The sequence below is a fragment of the Vombatus ursinus genome, unplaced genomic scaffold, assembly GCF_900497805.2.
Source record: "Vombatus ursinus unplaced genomic scaffold, bare-nosed wombat genome assembly UNPS02014798.1, whole genome shotgun sequence".
In the NCBI taxonomy this organism is placed as follows: Eukaryota; Metazoa; Chordata; class Mammalia; order Diprotodontia; family Vombatidae; genus Vombatus; species Vombatus ursinus.
This window is the reverse complement of record NW_020954576.1, coordinates 12,342,836-12,357,204: the sequence shown is the minus strand read 5'-3', so window position 1 is coordinate 12,357,204 and position 14,369 is coordinate 12,342,836. Positions and strand designations below refer to the sequence as shown.

At 37.4% G+C, this 14,369-nt stretch overlaps 1 protein-coding gene across 1 annotated transcript in view; it reads right to left on the bottom strand.

Moving 5' to 3' along the window:
• The window catches only part of LOC114050041 (ryanodine receptor 2), an 811,539-nt gene that overhangs the window by 510,569 nt on the left and 286,601 nt on the right, over window positions 1–14,369 (bottom strand). The window contains exon 5 of the mRNA XM_027871576.1: window positions 7,838–7,852. Within this exon, the coding sequence (XP_027727377.1) occupies window positions 7,838–7,852 (15 nt within the window). The remainder of the gene's footprint in view (window positions 1–7,837; window positions 7,853–14,369) is intronic.

Sequence of the window (14,369 nt, the reverse complement as noted above, 5' to 3'; positions counted from 1 at the left end):
AAGAGGACCTTGGGCAATTTACATAAATTCAACTCAGATTTTTTACCTTTTGATGCTATTTTATATCACATAATTATCTATTCAAAACAATGGAGTCATAAAATATGCGAAGTACTTCAACCTATGCTACAAAACAAAGGAGAGAAAGGAAGAAGTGAATTTTCAGTTCTCAGGTTTCCAGACATGCAATGTATACCTTCTTTCTTATATATGAGTCATAGAAAATTTTAAAAGTGACAAAATACAATTATTTTCTCAACTTGAACAAGGAGGAAATTGATTGCTTCATAGAGGAAAAGAATATGGCTTTAATCTGTCTTCTCCTTAGGCTAATGGTCAACCTCTCTAAAGTAATAAGGCAAAAGCAGCTTTAGCCACGTTCAAAATTCCCATAAAACATATATATGTGTCATTTGTTCTTGCCTGAGATAATAGCACCTACCTTGCAGGGTTGTTGTGAGGATCAAATGAGATAACATTTTTAAAGGCTTTATGCACATAGTAGGTGCTATATAAATACTAGATAGTAGTAGTAGTTGTTGTTGTAGTTGTTGATGTAGTAATAGTAATAGTAGTATATAATGAGAAACCTAGTTTAACAATAATGTATCAGATGTGGCAATTGTGATGGTATCTTCACCAACAAATTTCCTCAGGAAACAGCTCTAGCTTAATGACAGCACTAGTCAATAGGAAAACATCTGTCTGCTTCCAACAGGGTAAGCAGTTCTATTTCAGATGGAAAATTCAAAATTATTTAAGATGAAAAATAAAAATAAGGACCACTTCCTTTTAAGTGCTTTAATTTGATGTAATTTCATGCCTATGGCCTGCATTAGTAAAATTTTAACAGATGGGCATGAAAACCAGCCTTTAGGCTGGTTCTGGGAGCTAAGGGTAAGCAGGGACAAATCCGAGTAAGAGGTTAGACCTAAAATAAATAGATTATCTCTCCTTTGGGAGTGTGCTGGGGCTGGCTTAAGGCCTAATTTTCCTTCTCTTCTGTTCTAGTTAAAGTGATTATTTTTCCTCTGGATTGTAGGCCAGCCATCTGCTCTGAAAATCAGACTTAAAGTTGCATGAGACTTACTTAAAAGTCAGAGGTGACTTTTCCAGGGTAATATGGAAATTACATGTCAAGACAGGATTTGAACCTAGATCTTCCTGACTCCTTGGTCAGTTTTCCTCCTACTATGTCACACCGCCCATCAGTAAAGTAATTACTTTTCTCCACATCTGCACAAAGATCTTGATAAAGAAACCAAAGAAAATTGTCACCTAACCAGCAAGGGGGAAACCCTAAGCAGATCTGCATACAACTCAAAACAATAGCTTTGATTTTATTGAAAATGAAGAGAAAAACACTGTAAAAAATATGTACCAACTTTATACTGGCAAAGGACGTGGGAAAATTACACAACTATCAGAAAACTCAGGCAGGTCAGGAAAAAAAAGGTTGTCCTAATTACCTGAGTATTTTAGGCAAAAGTATTTTTTTCTCCCTGAATTATTTAAGTCATTGACCTAAGTCCTTTTTTAATGACATAACAGTCATATTTTGTTTTCTTACCTTTAATTTTTAAGTGCACAACACTATCTTAATTCAGGGATTTTTTAGCAACATAAAAAAAGTCATAGCAACTAACTTTTTATCTGAATTATTATAGATAAATTAGCATGGTACGGTGAGAGAGAAAACCCGTTTTCTGTTGCAAGAGTTCGTTAACACTGATCTGCTGCTACCTGGTGGCTCTTCCATTTTCCCTAAGTATATTTTTCCCATTAATACATTCAGAGACAGAAGGGATTGAATATATTGAGAAGCCCAAAGAGGTTAAGCGATTGGCCCAGCATAACAGAGCTAATTATCAGAACCAGTCTTGAACACAGGTTCAATAGCATGCTGAATGTATGCTTGTTAATATTTCATAAATGCTCACTATATGAAAGAATGAGAATAAATAATATTGCAAAAATCCACAGTAAAATTTCCCAGAAAATATTGAATAACAAGAACACTGAGTACCCCAGAAGTCTTAGAGCCTTTTTAAGTTTAAACAACTCTAAGACTTTGGGACGTCCTGTTATTTACATACTGAGGGGACAATGGATAAAGGGGGTGGGCCTGGGGCTGGGGGTGGATAAGAGAAATGAAGACTTGATTTCAAATCCTACCTCGGACACATACTAGCTACTCTCTAATACTATAAAGTTACAGACAAACTAACAATCTTAATTGGTAGAGAGAGTTTGCCTATGAGGAGTTCCTAAACTGATGAAATCACAGGTCCAGATCTCCCTGTCTTCCCCAAAATGAATACATTATAGTCAATCTTACAATGCTAAATGGCATGACTTTTCATTAGTAGTCCTACTTGTCATATTGACATCTTTAGTCACTGAAAGCACAAGAACTTTTTTATTAACAAATCTATCAGTCCAGATTTCATTGGAAGGGTTGTAGCAGCACATACAATTGCTAACATAGCACAAGTTAAAGTATATGTTAAAGATATAGCTATATAGATATATACATGCACACACACACACACACACACACACACACACACACCAGGAGGATTCTATATACAAATGAAAATATTTGGGTAGAATAAATAATAGTAGTAATAATCATAGTATTTACATAGATTCTACTATGTGTCAGGCACTCTGCTAAGCATGTTACAAAGACTATTTCATAAATTGTCAATATATATGAAATCTTAGTATGTCTTAATAAAATACAATCCCTCAAAGACATGGGAATATGTTAAGGCCAGGTAGCCCTGCTATAGTTTGTTGGGGTATTTTTGGCTACAATTGCCACTTCTGTTGGCACTATATTCTAGAGTTTAAGGGCAGTAGGACTTCCCCAGATTTAACTCTTTTTATCTTCCTCCAATGACAGTAGATGAAAAGTTCTAGTATTGAAGAAAAATATAAGCACTATAATCTGGTTTGTTTTCTTTAAATAAATGTTTCAAAAGTTCTCTTTCAAAACCTCAAATAAATCTTTAAAGTCAAAAATTTAGGCATTCCCTTGAAAGATGTAGATCACAACCATTCTTGCCTGCCCATCCTGTGCAGTTCTTACCCATGACCTCCAAAAAGTTCACCAATGGGATCCACCTAACATGAGAGAAGCCTTCCACACTTCTGATATCATAAAGGAGCCCAGTGGAACACACTGGCTGTCCACCTCTTATCCCTTGTTCTCACATCATGAACAGTTCATCTTCCCTTTCTGCCATAAAATACTTTGATGACATTCTTTACTCCTGTTCTTCAGAGCTGCTTGTTGGTTATATGTTTACTATTACTGTTGTTCTTTTTGAGAAAGGGTCTTCCCCTTCTATCTTCCCCAGGCTGGACATTCAGTGGTCATTCAAAGGTCCTGCCCCACTGCTGATCAGCCCAGAAGCTTTGACCTGCCCTTTTTCCAAGTTAGCCTAGTTCACTCCTCCTTAAGTGTAGCCTGGTGGTACCTCACTCCCAGGATCTCACTATTTTGTTGTTGGACTTAATGAAAACACCAGATCAACTTTAGCCTTACTAAAGAACTCCCCAACTCAGCATCACTACTAGCAGTGACTAGGGATGCACTGCCATGAATGGCTCCTTGGTTTGCAGCCTGCTCACAACCACCACGTGCCTTTTCATTGCCTGTGTGATGATTATAATTAATATATCAAAAGACGTGATGGGGTTGGGATTTGAGCCCCAGAAAGGAAAAACCCTGGACTTTCCCACATGGCCAAATCTCCATATCCCCTGAGGATATAATCCCATCAACTGGCCTTTCATTGTGGACCTCCCTATGGCCCCAGGTCATTTCTCCATTCTCCCTTGGCCATGTGGTCCAGGTCCCTGGAATTCTACTACTTCATAGACTACTTGGCCACTCCTAGATCCCTCCCATAGTCTTTCTGTATATAAGGTCCATCTTGTCTCCATTAAGGTGCTTAGATTCTTACAATCTAGCCACTGGTCAGATTCTTATAATCTAGCCAATAGCTTACTAATGTTCAGACTCCTTAAGAGTCTGCCCAATATGACGCATGTTCTAATAAACCTTGTCTTTGGCTGAAAGAAAGCTTGGGTCAAATTCTTTCGGTCAGGACCCGCATGTTATGATTTTGGGGTCCCAGCACCCCTAAACCCCTAAACCGCATCATTTTGGTGGCCCATAAAGGGAAACTGCCTAACCCCAAGTTCTTCTCCAGCCAAGAGTGGAAGGTACGTAAGCCTCCTCTCCCTCCCTTTCTTGCTCTGCAGTTGGTGTCGCTCTCCAAGCACCAAGGCTTGGAGGCGCTTTTCGGGCAAACAGTTAAAAGGCTGTCTTGCACTCGGCCTGACGCTCTCAGGCTCTCAGTCCACTGGGTCGGTTCAAGGCCATGGACCTGGGTACACCTTCCACAGCATAGAGGACAAGGATGGACCCCCATCTGAAAGTGTATGCTCAATTCTGTTAATTCCCTCCTCACTAGGGAATGAGGGAAAACTGCAATTACTTTTTGGTTCTCTGAGGCTTACTTATTCCCTTCCTTCTGTACCTCTGAATTGGTTACAGGGTAAAGTCAGAATAGCTAAAAATATCTTGGCAGATTCTGGAGGTTTTGTGATTGATCATTAAGGAGTTTAGAACTCTTCTTTACAACCCTGGTCACTCTTTTCTCCCACTCCCTTCGCTTTAGTCAAGAGGGTATCTGTTAACCCCTCTTATAGGAGAAGAGAGTTTCACCCTTTACCCCTCACTTTTGATTTCACCCTCCCCAACCTGGGGAAAAGGAAGGGAGAGGGAGGGGCAGCAGCTACAGTATGGGCCCCACTGGCAATGGCCTTGGGCTCTGGGGCAACCTTTGCCTGGAAGCATCACCCAGGTTCAGCACATCCTGCTCAAGGTAAAGAAGCTGGCCTTCAAACTTGGGTAAGCACACTCTAATTAAAGTTTTAGTTTTAACTGTTAATGATGAGATGTTGATTCTCTGTGTAAAGTAATCTGGAAGTACATTTAACAAAACTGAAGTCACCTGATTGGTAATGGGTTTGTTTCAAGTTTCAAATTGGTGAACTTTCTGTATCAGTTATGTCAAGCAACTTTCCATAGTTTGGTTACCCCTAAAATAAATTAGCTACTGTTGGTAATTGTTTTAATGTGTAAACTAGCCAAAAAGCTTGTTTGGGTTATATATGGCTTGCTGAGAATTTGCAAGTGTATAGAAATCTCTAATGACTGGCTTTTTACATTAGGATAAATTTAAGTTTGAGATGTAAATAAAACCTGGAAAAGTTTTTCCTAAGCTGTGATTAGTAAAACTTGCTGTTTGAGGTAAAAGCTCACAGGATTTTATTTTGAGTTATCTGATGGGTCGTAATACTTTGATAATCAATAATCCACCATCTGAGAGAAATGCCACAAGCTACTCAGAGAAGGTGATACTGGTGGAAAGTCAGCATTGGGAAAAGGTGAGAGGACAATTTTAGCCTCAGTCTAAGATGGAATCCTCCTGGCTCAGTTTCCCCATTATGTTCCTTTGAAAAGGAATGTTACCCACCTGGCTATTCCTGAGTCTGGCTATGAGGTGGATTTGATACAGCATGGTTGGAAAATGGAATTATCTGAATCCAAACAGGGCTCAGGATGTTTTATCCTGTCATTTGGGCCCTGGAGTTTTTTCTATCAGCTTTATGCTTTCCACGACTACAGGTCATTCACCTACAGTTGGTAACAAATAGCAGGTACCAGTCAATGTTCCCCCATCGTTCCCTGGATGCAGCCTGTGCTTGGTTCAGTCAACCTCCTCTTTAGGACCCCCCTGAGGCAGGGATAGCTCTGTGTAGGCCCCTTGCCTGCAGGAAGCAGTTTCAGAAGCCGAGACCTTCACCCCTTACTCCAAAAGAATTTGGGTCCCATTTGTTTGAGGGGGGGGGAAATGACAGGATAGGGATCTGGGCCCCAGAAAGGAAAAACCCTGGACTTTCCCACATGGCCAAATCTCCATATCCCCTGAGGATATAATCCCATCAACTGGCCTTTCATTGTGGACCTCCCTATGGCCCCAGGTCATTTCTCCATTCTCCCTTGGCCTTGTGGTCCAGGTCCCTGGAATTCTATTGCCTCATAGACTACTTGGCCACTCCTAGATCCCTCCCACAGTCTTTCTGTATATAAGGTCCATCTTGTCTCCATTAAGGTGCTTAGATTCTTATAATCTAGCCACTGGTCAGATTCTTATAATCTAGCCAATAGCTTACTAACGTTCAGACTCCTTAAGAATCTGCCCAATATGAAGGGTGTTCTAATAAACCTTGTCTTTGGCTGAAAGAAGGCTTGGGGCAAATTCTTTCAGGCAGAACCCGCGTGTTGTGATTTTGGAGTCCCAGCACCCCTGAACCCCTATACCGCATCAGAAGCAAAGATCAAGATTTCAGGACCATTCAGCAACACTGGCAAACATTTTATTTTTGAAGAAATCCAGGACAGAGTCAGGTGGAGGAAGTATTCCTTAGGGAAGGTAAAGTCTTGCCTATCTCCTGTTTGCATAAGACTCTGTGTTGATTACATCAAGCCCCACCGGAATGCAGACACTCAGGGGAAGAGATCTGTAATCACTTAAAGGACTCTGGTGTGTCCAATCACATGGAAAAGACAAAATGGATGAAGAATGTCTCACTGGGGCCGAATCCAGATGGCAGAGAAAAGGCAGCTACTAGCCTGAGCTCTTCCCAAAACTCCTCCAAATACCTTTAAATAATGCCATAAAATAATTCTTAGCACAGCAGAACCCACAAAAGGACAGTGTGAAATAATTTTCCAGCCAAAGACAACTTAGAAGGCCGGCAGGAAAGGTCTGTCACACCAGAGTGAGAGCGGAGCTCAGTCGAGGGTAGGCTGTGCCAGCACAGCCCCAGCCACAGCAAACCAGGAGCAGGCTTTGGGAGCCACTAAATCAGCAGCAGCAGCAGCTGCTTCCAGAGCTCTCAGCCCACAGATGTTACGGGGGTCAAACAACTGGGTCTTTGCTAGCACTGCGGCAGGGGCCATACTCAGATCCGAGTCGCAGCCCTGGTATCTGCTTAGACACTGAAGCATACTTTTTTCCTTTTCTTTTCTGTTGTTGTTGCTGCTGCTGCCAAGTCAATGGGGTTAAGTAGCTTGCCCAGGGTCACACAGCTAGTTAAGCGGCTTTGAACTCTGGAACTCCTGACTCCAAGGCCAGTGCTCTATCTACTACGCCACCTAGCAGCCCCATTACTTTATTTTTCTTCAGGGTTTTTTTTTGGGGGTAGGTTCAATGTGTTCTTTTACAACATGACTAATATGGAAATATTTTGCATGGCTACACATGTATAACCTGTATCAAATTGCTTGCCTTCTCAATGAGGAGGATGGGAAGAGAGGAAGGGAGAGAATTTGGAATTCAGAGTTTTAAAAACTAATGTTAAAAATTGTTCTACATGTACTTGGAGAAAAATAAAATACTAAATAATTTTTTCAAAATACCCATCTATTATCCACAATATCCTATAGAGTTTGTCTAACCACATGTATATCTAGGAAAGACAAATACAATTCTGAGCTGGGTCCAGAATTTAAGAAGACGTAGGACTGGATTCCTATCAGGAAACTGCAAAGACCCCAAGTGTCTCATAATGTCAAAGGTCCATCTTTTCTAAAGTTCAATTTGATAAAAATTTTAATTCATCTATAAAATGTGGAGATGAGGGATTAGCTATGTGATAATTTCCTGTAGATGTGTTTTATTTTTACAAAATAGGAAAATAAATTAAAAATATATGGGAAGGGAACATTTATAAAAATATTTCAATATCTTACCTTCATCATGAATTTCTGTAGGAGCATAAAAAGAAAAGAGAGAGCATTAAACATTCAATTGTTCAAAGATTTCTAAAACTGAATTTTTCTCTGGAAGCCAAATGGAGCTCTCTGAATTATAAAACATAAAAATACATTTGTCACATTGTCACAATAATGCTTATACTAACTACATGTGAGACAGTAAAAACTGCACCAAACAATACATTTTTAGAGACATCTTTGAATTAATTCCCTTCTTTTTAAATATTTGAATGCATGCTACTACTTTTTAATATAAGTATTAATATCCAGTTTATTTAGGCAGAGAGAAAACAAAGTGTAGTTAGATTTAGAACGCATGGACACTATTAGTAAGTGTTTTACCACTTCATTTCAGCTTTTCATACCAAAAAACACCATGATCCAGAGAGCGCAACAAATAACTGCAACAAGGTTAGCACATTAGAAATTAGTAGATGTGTCATCTCTTAATCTAAACTACTCCACTGAGGAGTTAATATTTCATGCAAAATGAATGCAAAGGAATTCCTCAGGTACTACTTATCATAAAATATGAAAAACAAAGAAGCATGAGAATATCATCTAAGGGAAGACTGAAAACTTCCTTTTAAAATGACACACTTAGTGCTAATTATATTGATAATTCTTTTTAATTTTATTCAATTCTTTTAGAACTCCAAATATTAAGCTCTTTGAGAGTAGGAACTATATTTGCTTTGTTTCTATTCGTATTCTCAGTCCTTTAGGTAACACCTGGCACATGGTAAGAACTTAATAAATGTTTCTTGACTTGACAATACATATGAACTCCTAGAATGTTTCTTCTGTACTCCTAGCATATTTTTTCAGTGTTTCCTATGATTTTATACAAAGAGTCAGGAGGATTAGAAATTGCATTTTATTTACAAATTTGAAGCCAAATATAGTTATAGAAGAAGGGGTAATATGGGAGATGTGTGCATGCTTAAATTAGCAATAACTGAAACTAAGGAAAAAGGATTTCTAACATGAAAATTTCTTTTAAATACAAGTATTCTATCTCTCTGACATCATATATTTACTGAATGATAGCTATACTGCAGTCAGTTTCTGTCTTGGGGCAAAGTAAAGATCCTCTCAGGAAATTTGCCAAGAACGATTTAAATGCACAGTTTTTAAGATATGGGCTTTTAAGATAGATTAATAATTGAGTTACAACATTAATAATATTGCTCTTAGTAAAAGCTCCCTTAATAATTACTACTAAACATTTGAAAATCTAAAAGAGAATTATTACTATCAGTGGAATAATATGTAAGTTTAACCGTGGAGTACAAAATGAAGAGGGGCAGAGAGTAATAAAATTTTGCCAAGAAAACTCACTGGTCATAACAAATGTTCATTTTTTCAACAGGCCAAAAGGCAACTCTACACATGGACATCACCATATGGTCAATATAGAAATCAGATTGATTATATACTTTGAAGCTAATGGTGGAGAAGCTCTACACAGTCAGTTAAAACAAGACCTGGAGCCGACTATGTATCAGATAATGAGCTTCTTATTGCAAAATTGAGACCTAAATTGAAGTAGGGAAGACCATCAGACCATACAGTTTGACCTAAATAACATCCCTTATGAATATGAGCTGGAGGTGATGAATAGGTTTAAGAGATTAGATCTCATAGCTAGTGTGCCTGAAGAACTATGGATAGAGGTTCACAATATCGTACAGGAGGCAACAACAAAACACATTCCAAAGATAAAGAGCAAGAAATCAAAATGACTGTCCAGTGATGCTTTACAAATAGCTGAGGAATGAAGGAAAGGGAAAGGGAAGGAGAAAGGGAAAGATATACCCAACTGAATGCAGAATTCCAGAGAATAGCAAGGAGAGATAAGAAAGTTATCTTACATGAGCAATGTAAAGAAACAGAAGAAAACCATAGAATGGGAAAGACAAGAGAGCTCTTCAAGAAAATTAGAGATATCAAGGGAAAGTTTCATGCAAAAATGGGCATGATAAAAGACAAAACTGGTAGGTATTTAACAGAAGCAGGGGGGATTAAGAGGAGGTGGAAAGAATCCACAACAGACTGTAGAAGAAAGATCTTAACACCACCGTTAACCATGATGTAGTTATTGATCTAGAGCTAGACATCCTGGAGGATGAAATCAAGTAGACCTTAGGAAGCATTGCTAATAATAAGGCTAGGGAAGATGACAGAATTCCAGTTGAACTAGTTAAAACTAAGTTAAAGGATGATGATATTAAAGTGCTGCACTACATATGCCAGCAAATTTGGAAAACAACAATGGCTACTGGATTGGAAAAGATCAATTTACATCCCAATCTTAAAAAAGGGCAATGCCAAGGAATGTTCAAATAACAAACAACTGCACTCATTTCACATGTAAATAGAAGAAATGGAAGCAGTGTCAGATTTTATATTCTTGGCCTCAAAGATACCTGCAGATGGCCACTGCAGCCTTGAAATTAAAAGACGTTTACTCCTGGAAGAAAAGCTATGGCAAATCTGGACAGCATGCTGAAAAGCACAGATTTCACCTTAATGACAAAGGTCTATATTATAGTCACGGCTATGGTTTTTCCAGTGCCAATATACGGCTGTAAGAGTCAGACAATAACGAAAGCTGAGAGCTGCAGAACTGATACTTCTGAAGAAGACTTTTAAGAGTCCCTCGGACAACAAGGAGGTCAACTCAGTAAAGATTTAAAGAAATTAAATCAGGCTATTCACTGGAAGGTCAAATACTGAAGCTGAAGCTTAAATATTGTGGCCACATAATGAGAAGATGGCATTCAACAGAAAAAACCCTGATGTCAGGAAAGATTGAAGGCAAAAGAAAAAGGAGACAGCAGAGGATGAGATGAATATATATTGTCATGGAAACAACAAACATGAGCTTGAACAGACTGAAAGACGGTGGAGATTTGAAGGAGCTGGCATGCAATGGCCCATCATGTCACAAAGAGCCACACACAACTGAACAACAAAAAAATGATTAAACTAATGCAATTTGTTTCAATTAAGCTAGGATTTTGGAAGTTTTCTTTTAAAAAAAAAATGACTAATTTTAAAAACCAGCAGCTGAACTCTTTAAAGTTTTATAGAGATGTAAAACAGTGTCATTCTATTTATTATTTCCCTTTAGAATTTCTAATATCCAAAGAGCTAAACAGGACTGGGGGAAAAGGTAGAAAAAAATAGAAAAACAATAGTAAACAATGTTCTAAATAAGATGGAATTTACATGTCAGTAGGTTTCCACAGGACAAAACTGCAAACCTGATTGAGACAACCATAGCACAGAGTACAAAAGTACATTCTATATTAAAATCACAATAAAATAATATTTTAAAAGATAAAATATTTAATCTTAGTTTCTGTTTGTGTAATGTCAGTTTTAATAGTATCAAAATTCTGCCAAATTTTGCCAAAGTTGCAACTTCAGAACTCAATGCTCTTTTAAAATGTCACTATTCACTTTTTAAAATAAAACATGTATGTGGGGAGTAAAAAAGGGAAGGGTTTACTATAAGATGCATATTCTGATGCTGAAAGGGTGCTTAGAAACCAATTTAGCCCGGAAAAGTTAAATGACTTGCCAGAGTAAGCTGACTGGTGGAAGCTGGATAATTTCACAGTATTTCCTACAAAGATTTTTGGCTTGCTTTTTAAATGCTTGCCTGTTTCTTTGCTGGGGGTGGGGGTTAGAAGGGTAAGGCTCAGCAAGGAAATGGAAAGATGAATTAGAGAAGGTGAAAAGTCTATCTCAAGAAGATATTAGGAAGGAAGGGAATCAGCAAGTGATGATGAAAAACAATGACCAGGAAAATACTAAAAAAGGAATTCCCACATATGAAGAAAAATAATGAAGAAACTGTCCTTGGTTATGTCAGAAATATTTCAAAATCATGTCTAGGATAGGTTACTGTGTCTTCATGAAGAGACTAAAACTTTGAAGCATTTTGTCCAAGTGTTTCATTTAGCTCCCTAAATGATAACATATGTAACAGTGACTAATAAAGAAAACTGGCCCCAGTGGAGGCATTTAGCATATATTCTAACACTACTGCCTTAGAGGAATTTTCTGGGTGAATTATCATTTTGCACAAGAACACAAAAGGGAATATTTTAACTCTAGGAATGAAAAAAAGTGAATAAAGCTAATTAATTGTCTCAAAGAGGGATTAAAACGCTTTTGAGATGATAGAGCAAAGACTGCTCCAATTGCACAGAAGTGCTGAAAAGAGTTAGGAGTGTAATGTAATCAAAAGTATCCTAGAGTTGAAGTCTAAGAAGTTAGGTATGAATCCTGACACTTGAAACTATCTGTGTGATCCTGAGCATGTCACTTTAACCACTTTTGGCCTCAAGTATGTAAAATGACAGATGATCAATAAGGTCCTTTCTCCTACTAAAAATATGATTCAACTTACTATTATATCAGGCTCACAAAGAAAGGAAAAAAAACAAACAAACCAGGAATGGGAACACTAATTAGATTTCAAAAAAAGCCAGGTTAGTCTTTAAATCTACAGCACAGAAATTTGTACATTAAAATCACTTAAATACGTTTTATTCATAATAAGCTAATCTGCTTTCAAATTTTGAGGATGTGGCCCTAATCTTCCTTTATTTGGAACCCTGTTCAATAACACTCAAAGAAGTGAACTGACTTAGCCCAGACAACAGTTCAAAAGAGGAAAATAAAAATGGCATCATTTTATCCTGTAAATTTAAAATTAGTTCCAAAAGGGGGGAAAAAATCAATCTAAAGCCTGAAAGACTACTAGTAGGCCTGAAAGACTACTAGTAGGCCTGAAAGCCTACTAATTAAAGAGTAGACAATGGAATCCAGACTGAAAAATAGTTTGGCAAAAAAAAAAAAAAATGGGTTTTCATCTTTCTTAATACCCTCATGGATACCTGAAAGATTAAATCTGGGTTGAGGGAGGAAGAGGTTTGGCCGGAGTGGGGGTTAATTAGTAAGATGTTAATTAGTTGATTTTTTTAATACAGCAATACTGTATTAAAAACTTATCATATGCTTAAAAAAACTTTAAAGTTGTCTTGTAATTATCTTCTTGATAGTAACATACAAAGAATGACGACATTGCCATTTGGAGTCCTTTCCACTTCTGTCCAGAAAGCATAAAAGTAGGTAGGAAGGACAAAGAAATAATAGGAAGCAAACAGACTAGATTTTTAGATTATATTCAAGACTTATGAACCTCCACGATCAGAAGAGAAAAATATATATTTGCAGCTAACAAGTAATATGATCTCAGCCTGATGATTTCTTAAATAAAAAAATCTCTTAATTTAAATCTCTAAGGCATTGGCTCCCTACACAAACACACACCAAAAAACTTCATAGGACAATCTTTGCCACACCCATTATAACTGTTACATTTAAAAATAGACAAGCTTTATTGCAAGTCCACAGTGCCAGAGCGAGAAAACAATTAAGATAGGTTTTAAATATCAGGCCCTAGACAGCCTTTTTTTTTTTAATTAAAAATACAGTCAAAGCCTTCATAGAATGATTGAACTTCAGAACTAGAAGAGACCTTCAAGATCTATTCCAATTTTCTTATTCTGCAAATGTGGAAGCAAGGCCTTGAAAGATTAAGTGACTTGTCCAAGGTTGCAAAAACGGTTTGCTAAAGATTATCAATATCACCAGATATACCATCACAACAGTATGTGAAAATTGGTAGCGAGACCCATAGTTTACTAGTATTTCCAAAGAAGGCAGGGACTATGTTGTAATTATATTTGTATATCCTTTATTGCCTAACAGTGCATTACAAATAGTAGGTACACAATGATGATGACTTGAAACAAATGAATAAATAAACATATTTGCAAGGATGCTAGGTATACATTATACTTCTGCCTTTTTCTTCTTCCAATAGTATAGACTTATCAAGTTATTTTTATTACTTTATAATGGCATATAAAAAAACATTTTGGAAAAGCAACTACAAACTCTAACTTGTTTCTTTGATCCATGTTTATAGACATGAACTGCAGCAATATCCTTTGTCAAAAAAAGTGGCAGAGTGCTTCTGTTTTCCCACCTCAGAAATAGAGAAAATATCTTGAAGCCCCCAATTAATCTGCTTTCAGTATATGTATAAATAAAGGACTTCAGGATTTAAGAATCCTCAAGATTTCAATGCGGGCACTGTTAAAAATGATCTAAAACAAGCTTCAGGGGAGTTTTTTATCTGGCCAAATGTAATATACCACTGTATACGGCTTTTCGGTCTAAAAATTCCCACCAATACTTTTTATGATTTTCAGTGCTCTGAAAAAAATCTAAGGACATCTTCTGACTACATATGCTAGTTTACATTTCTACTTTAGCATGAAAAGACCTGGTTTCAAATTCTAGTGATTCTGCCATCAAATCCTGATCTGTGTCCCCATTAAAAATGCCTTGTTTCCATTTCTTTTAACCCTGATCCTCAATGTGCTACTCTAAAGGTACCCAACCCTACTACTATGCAACTAGA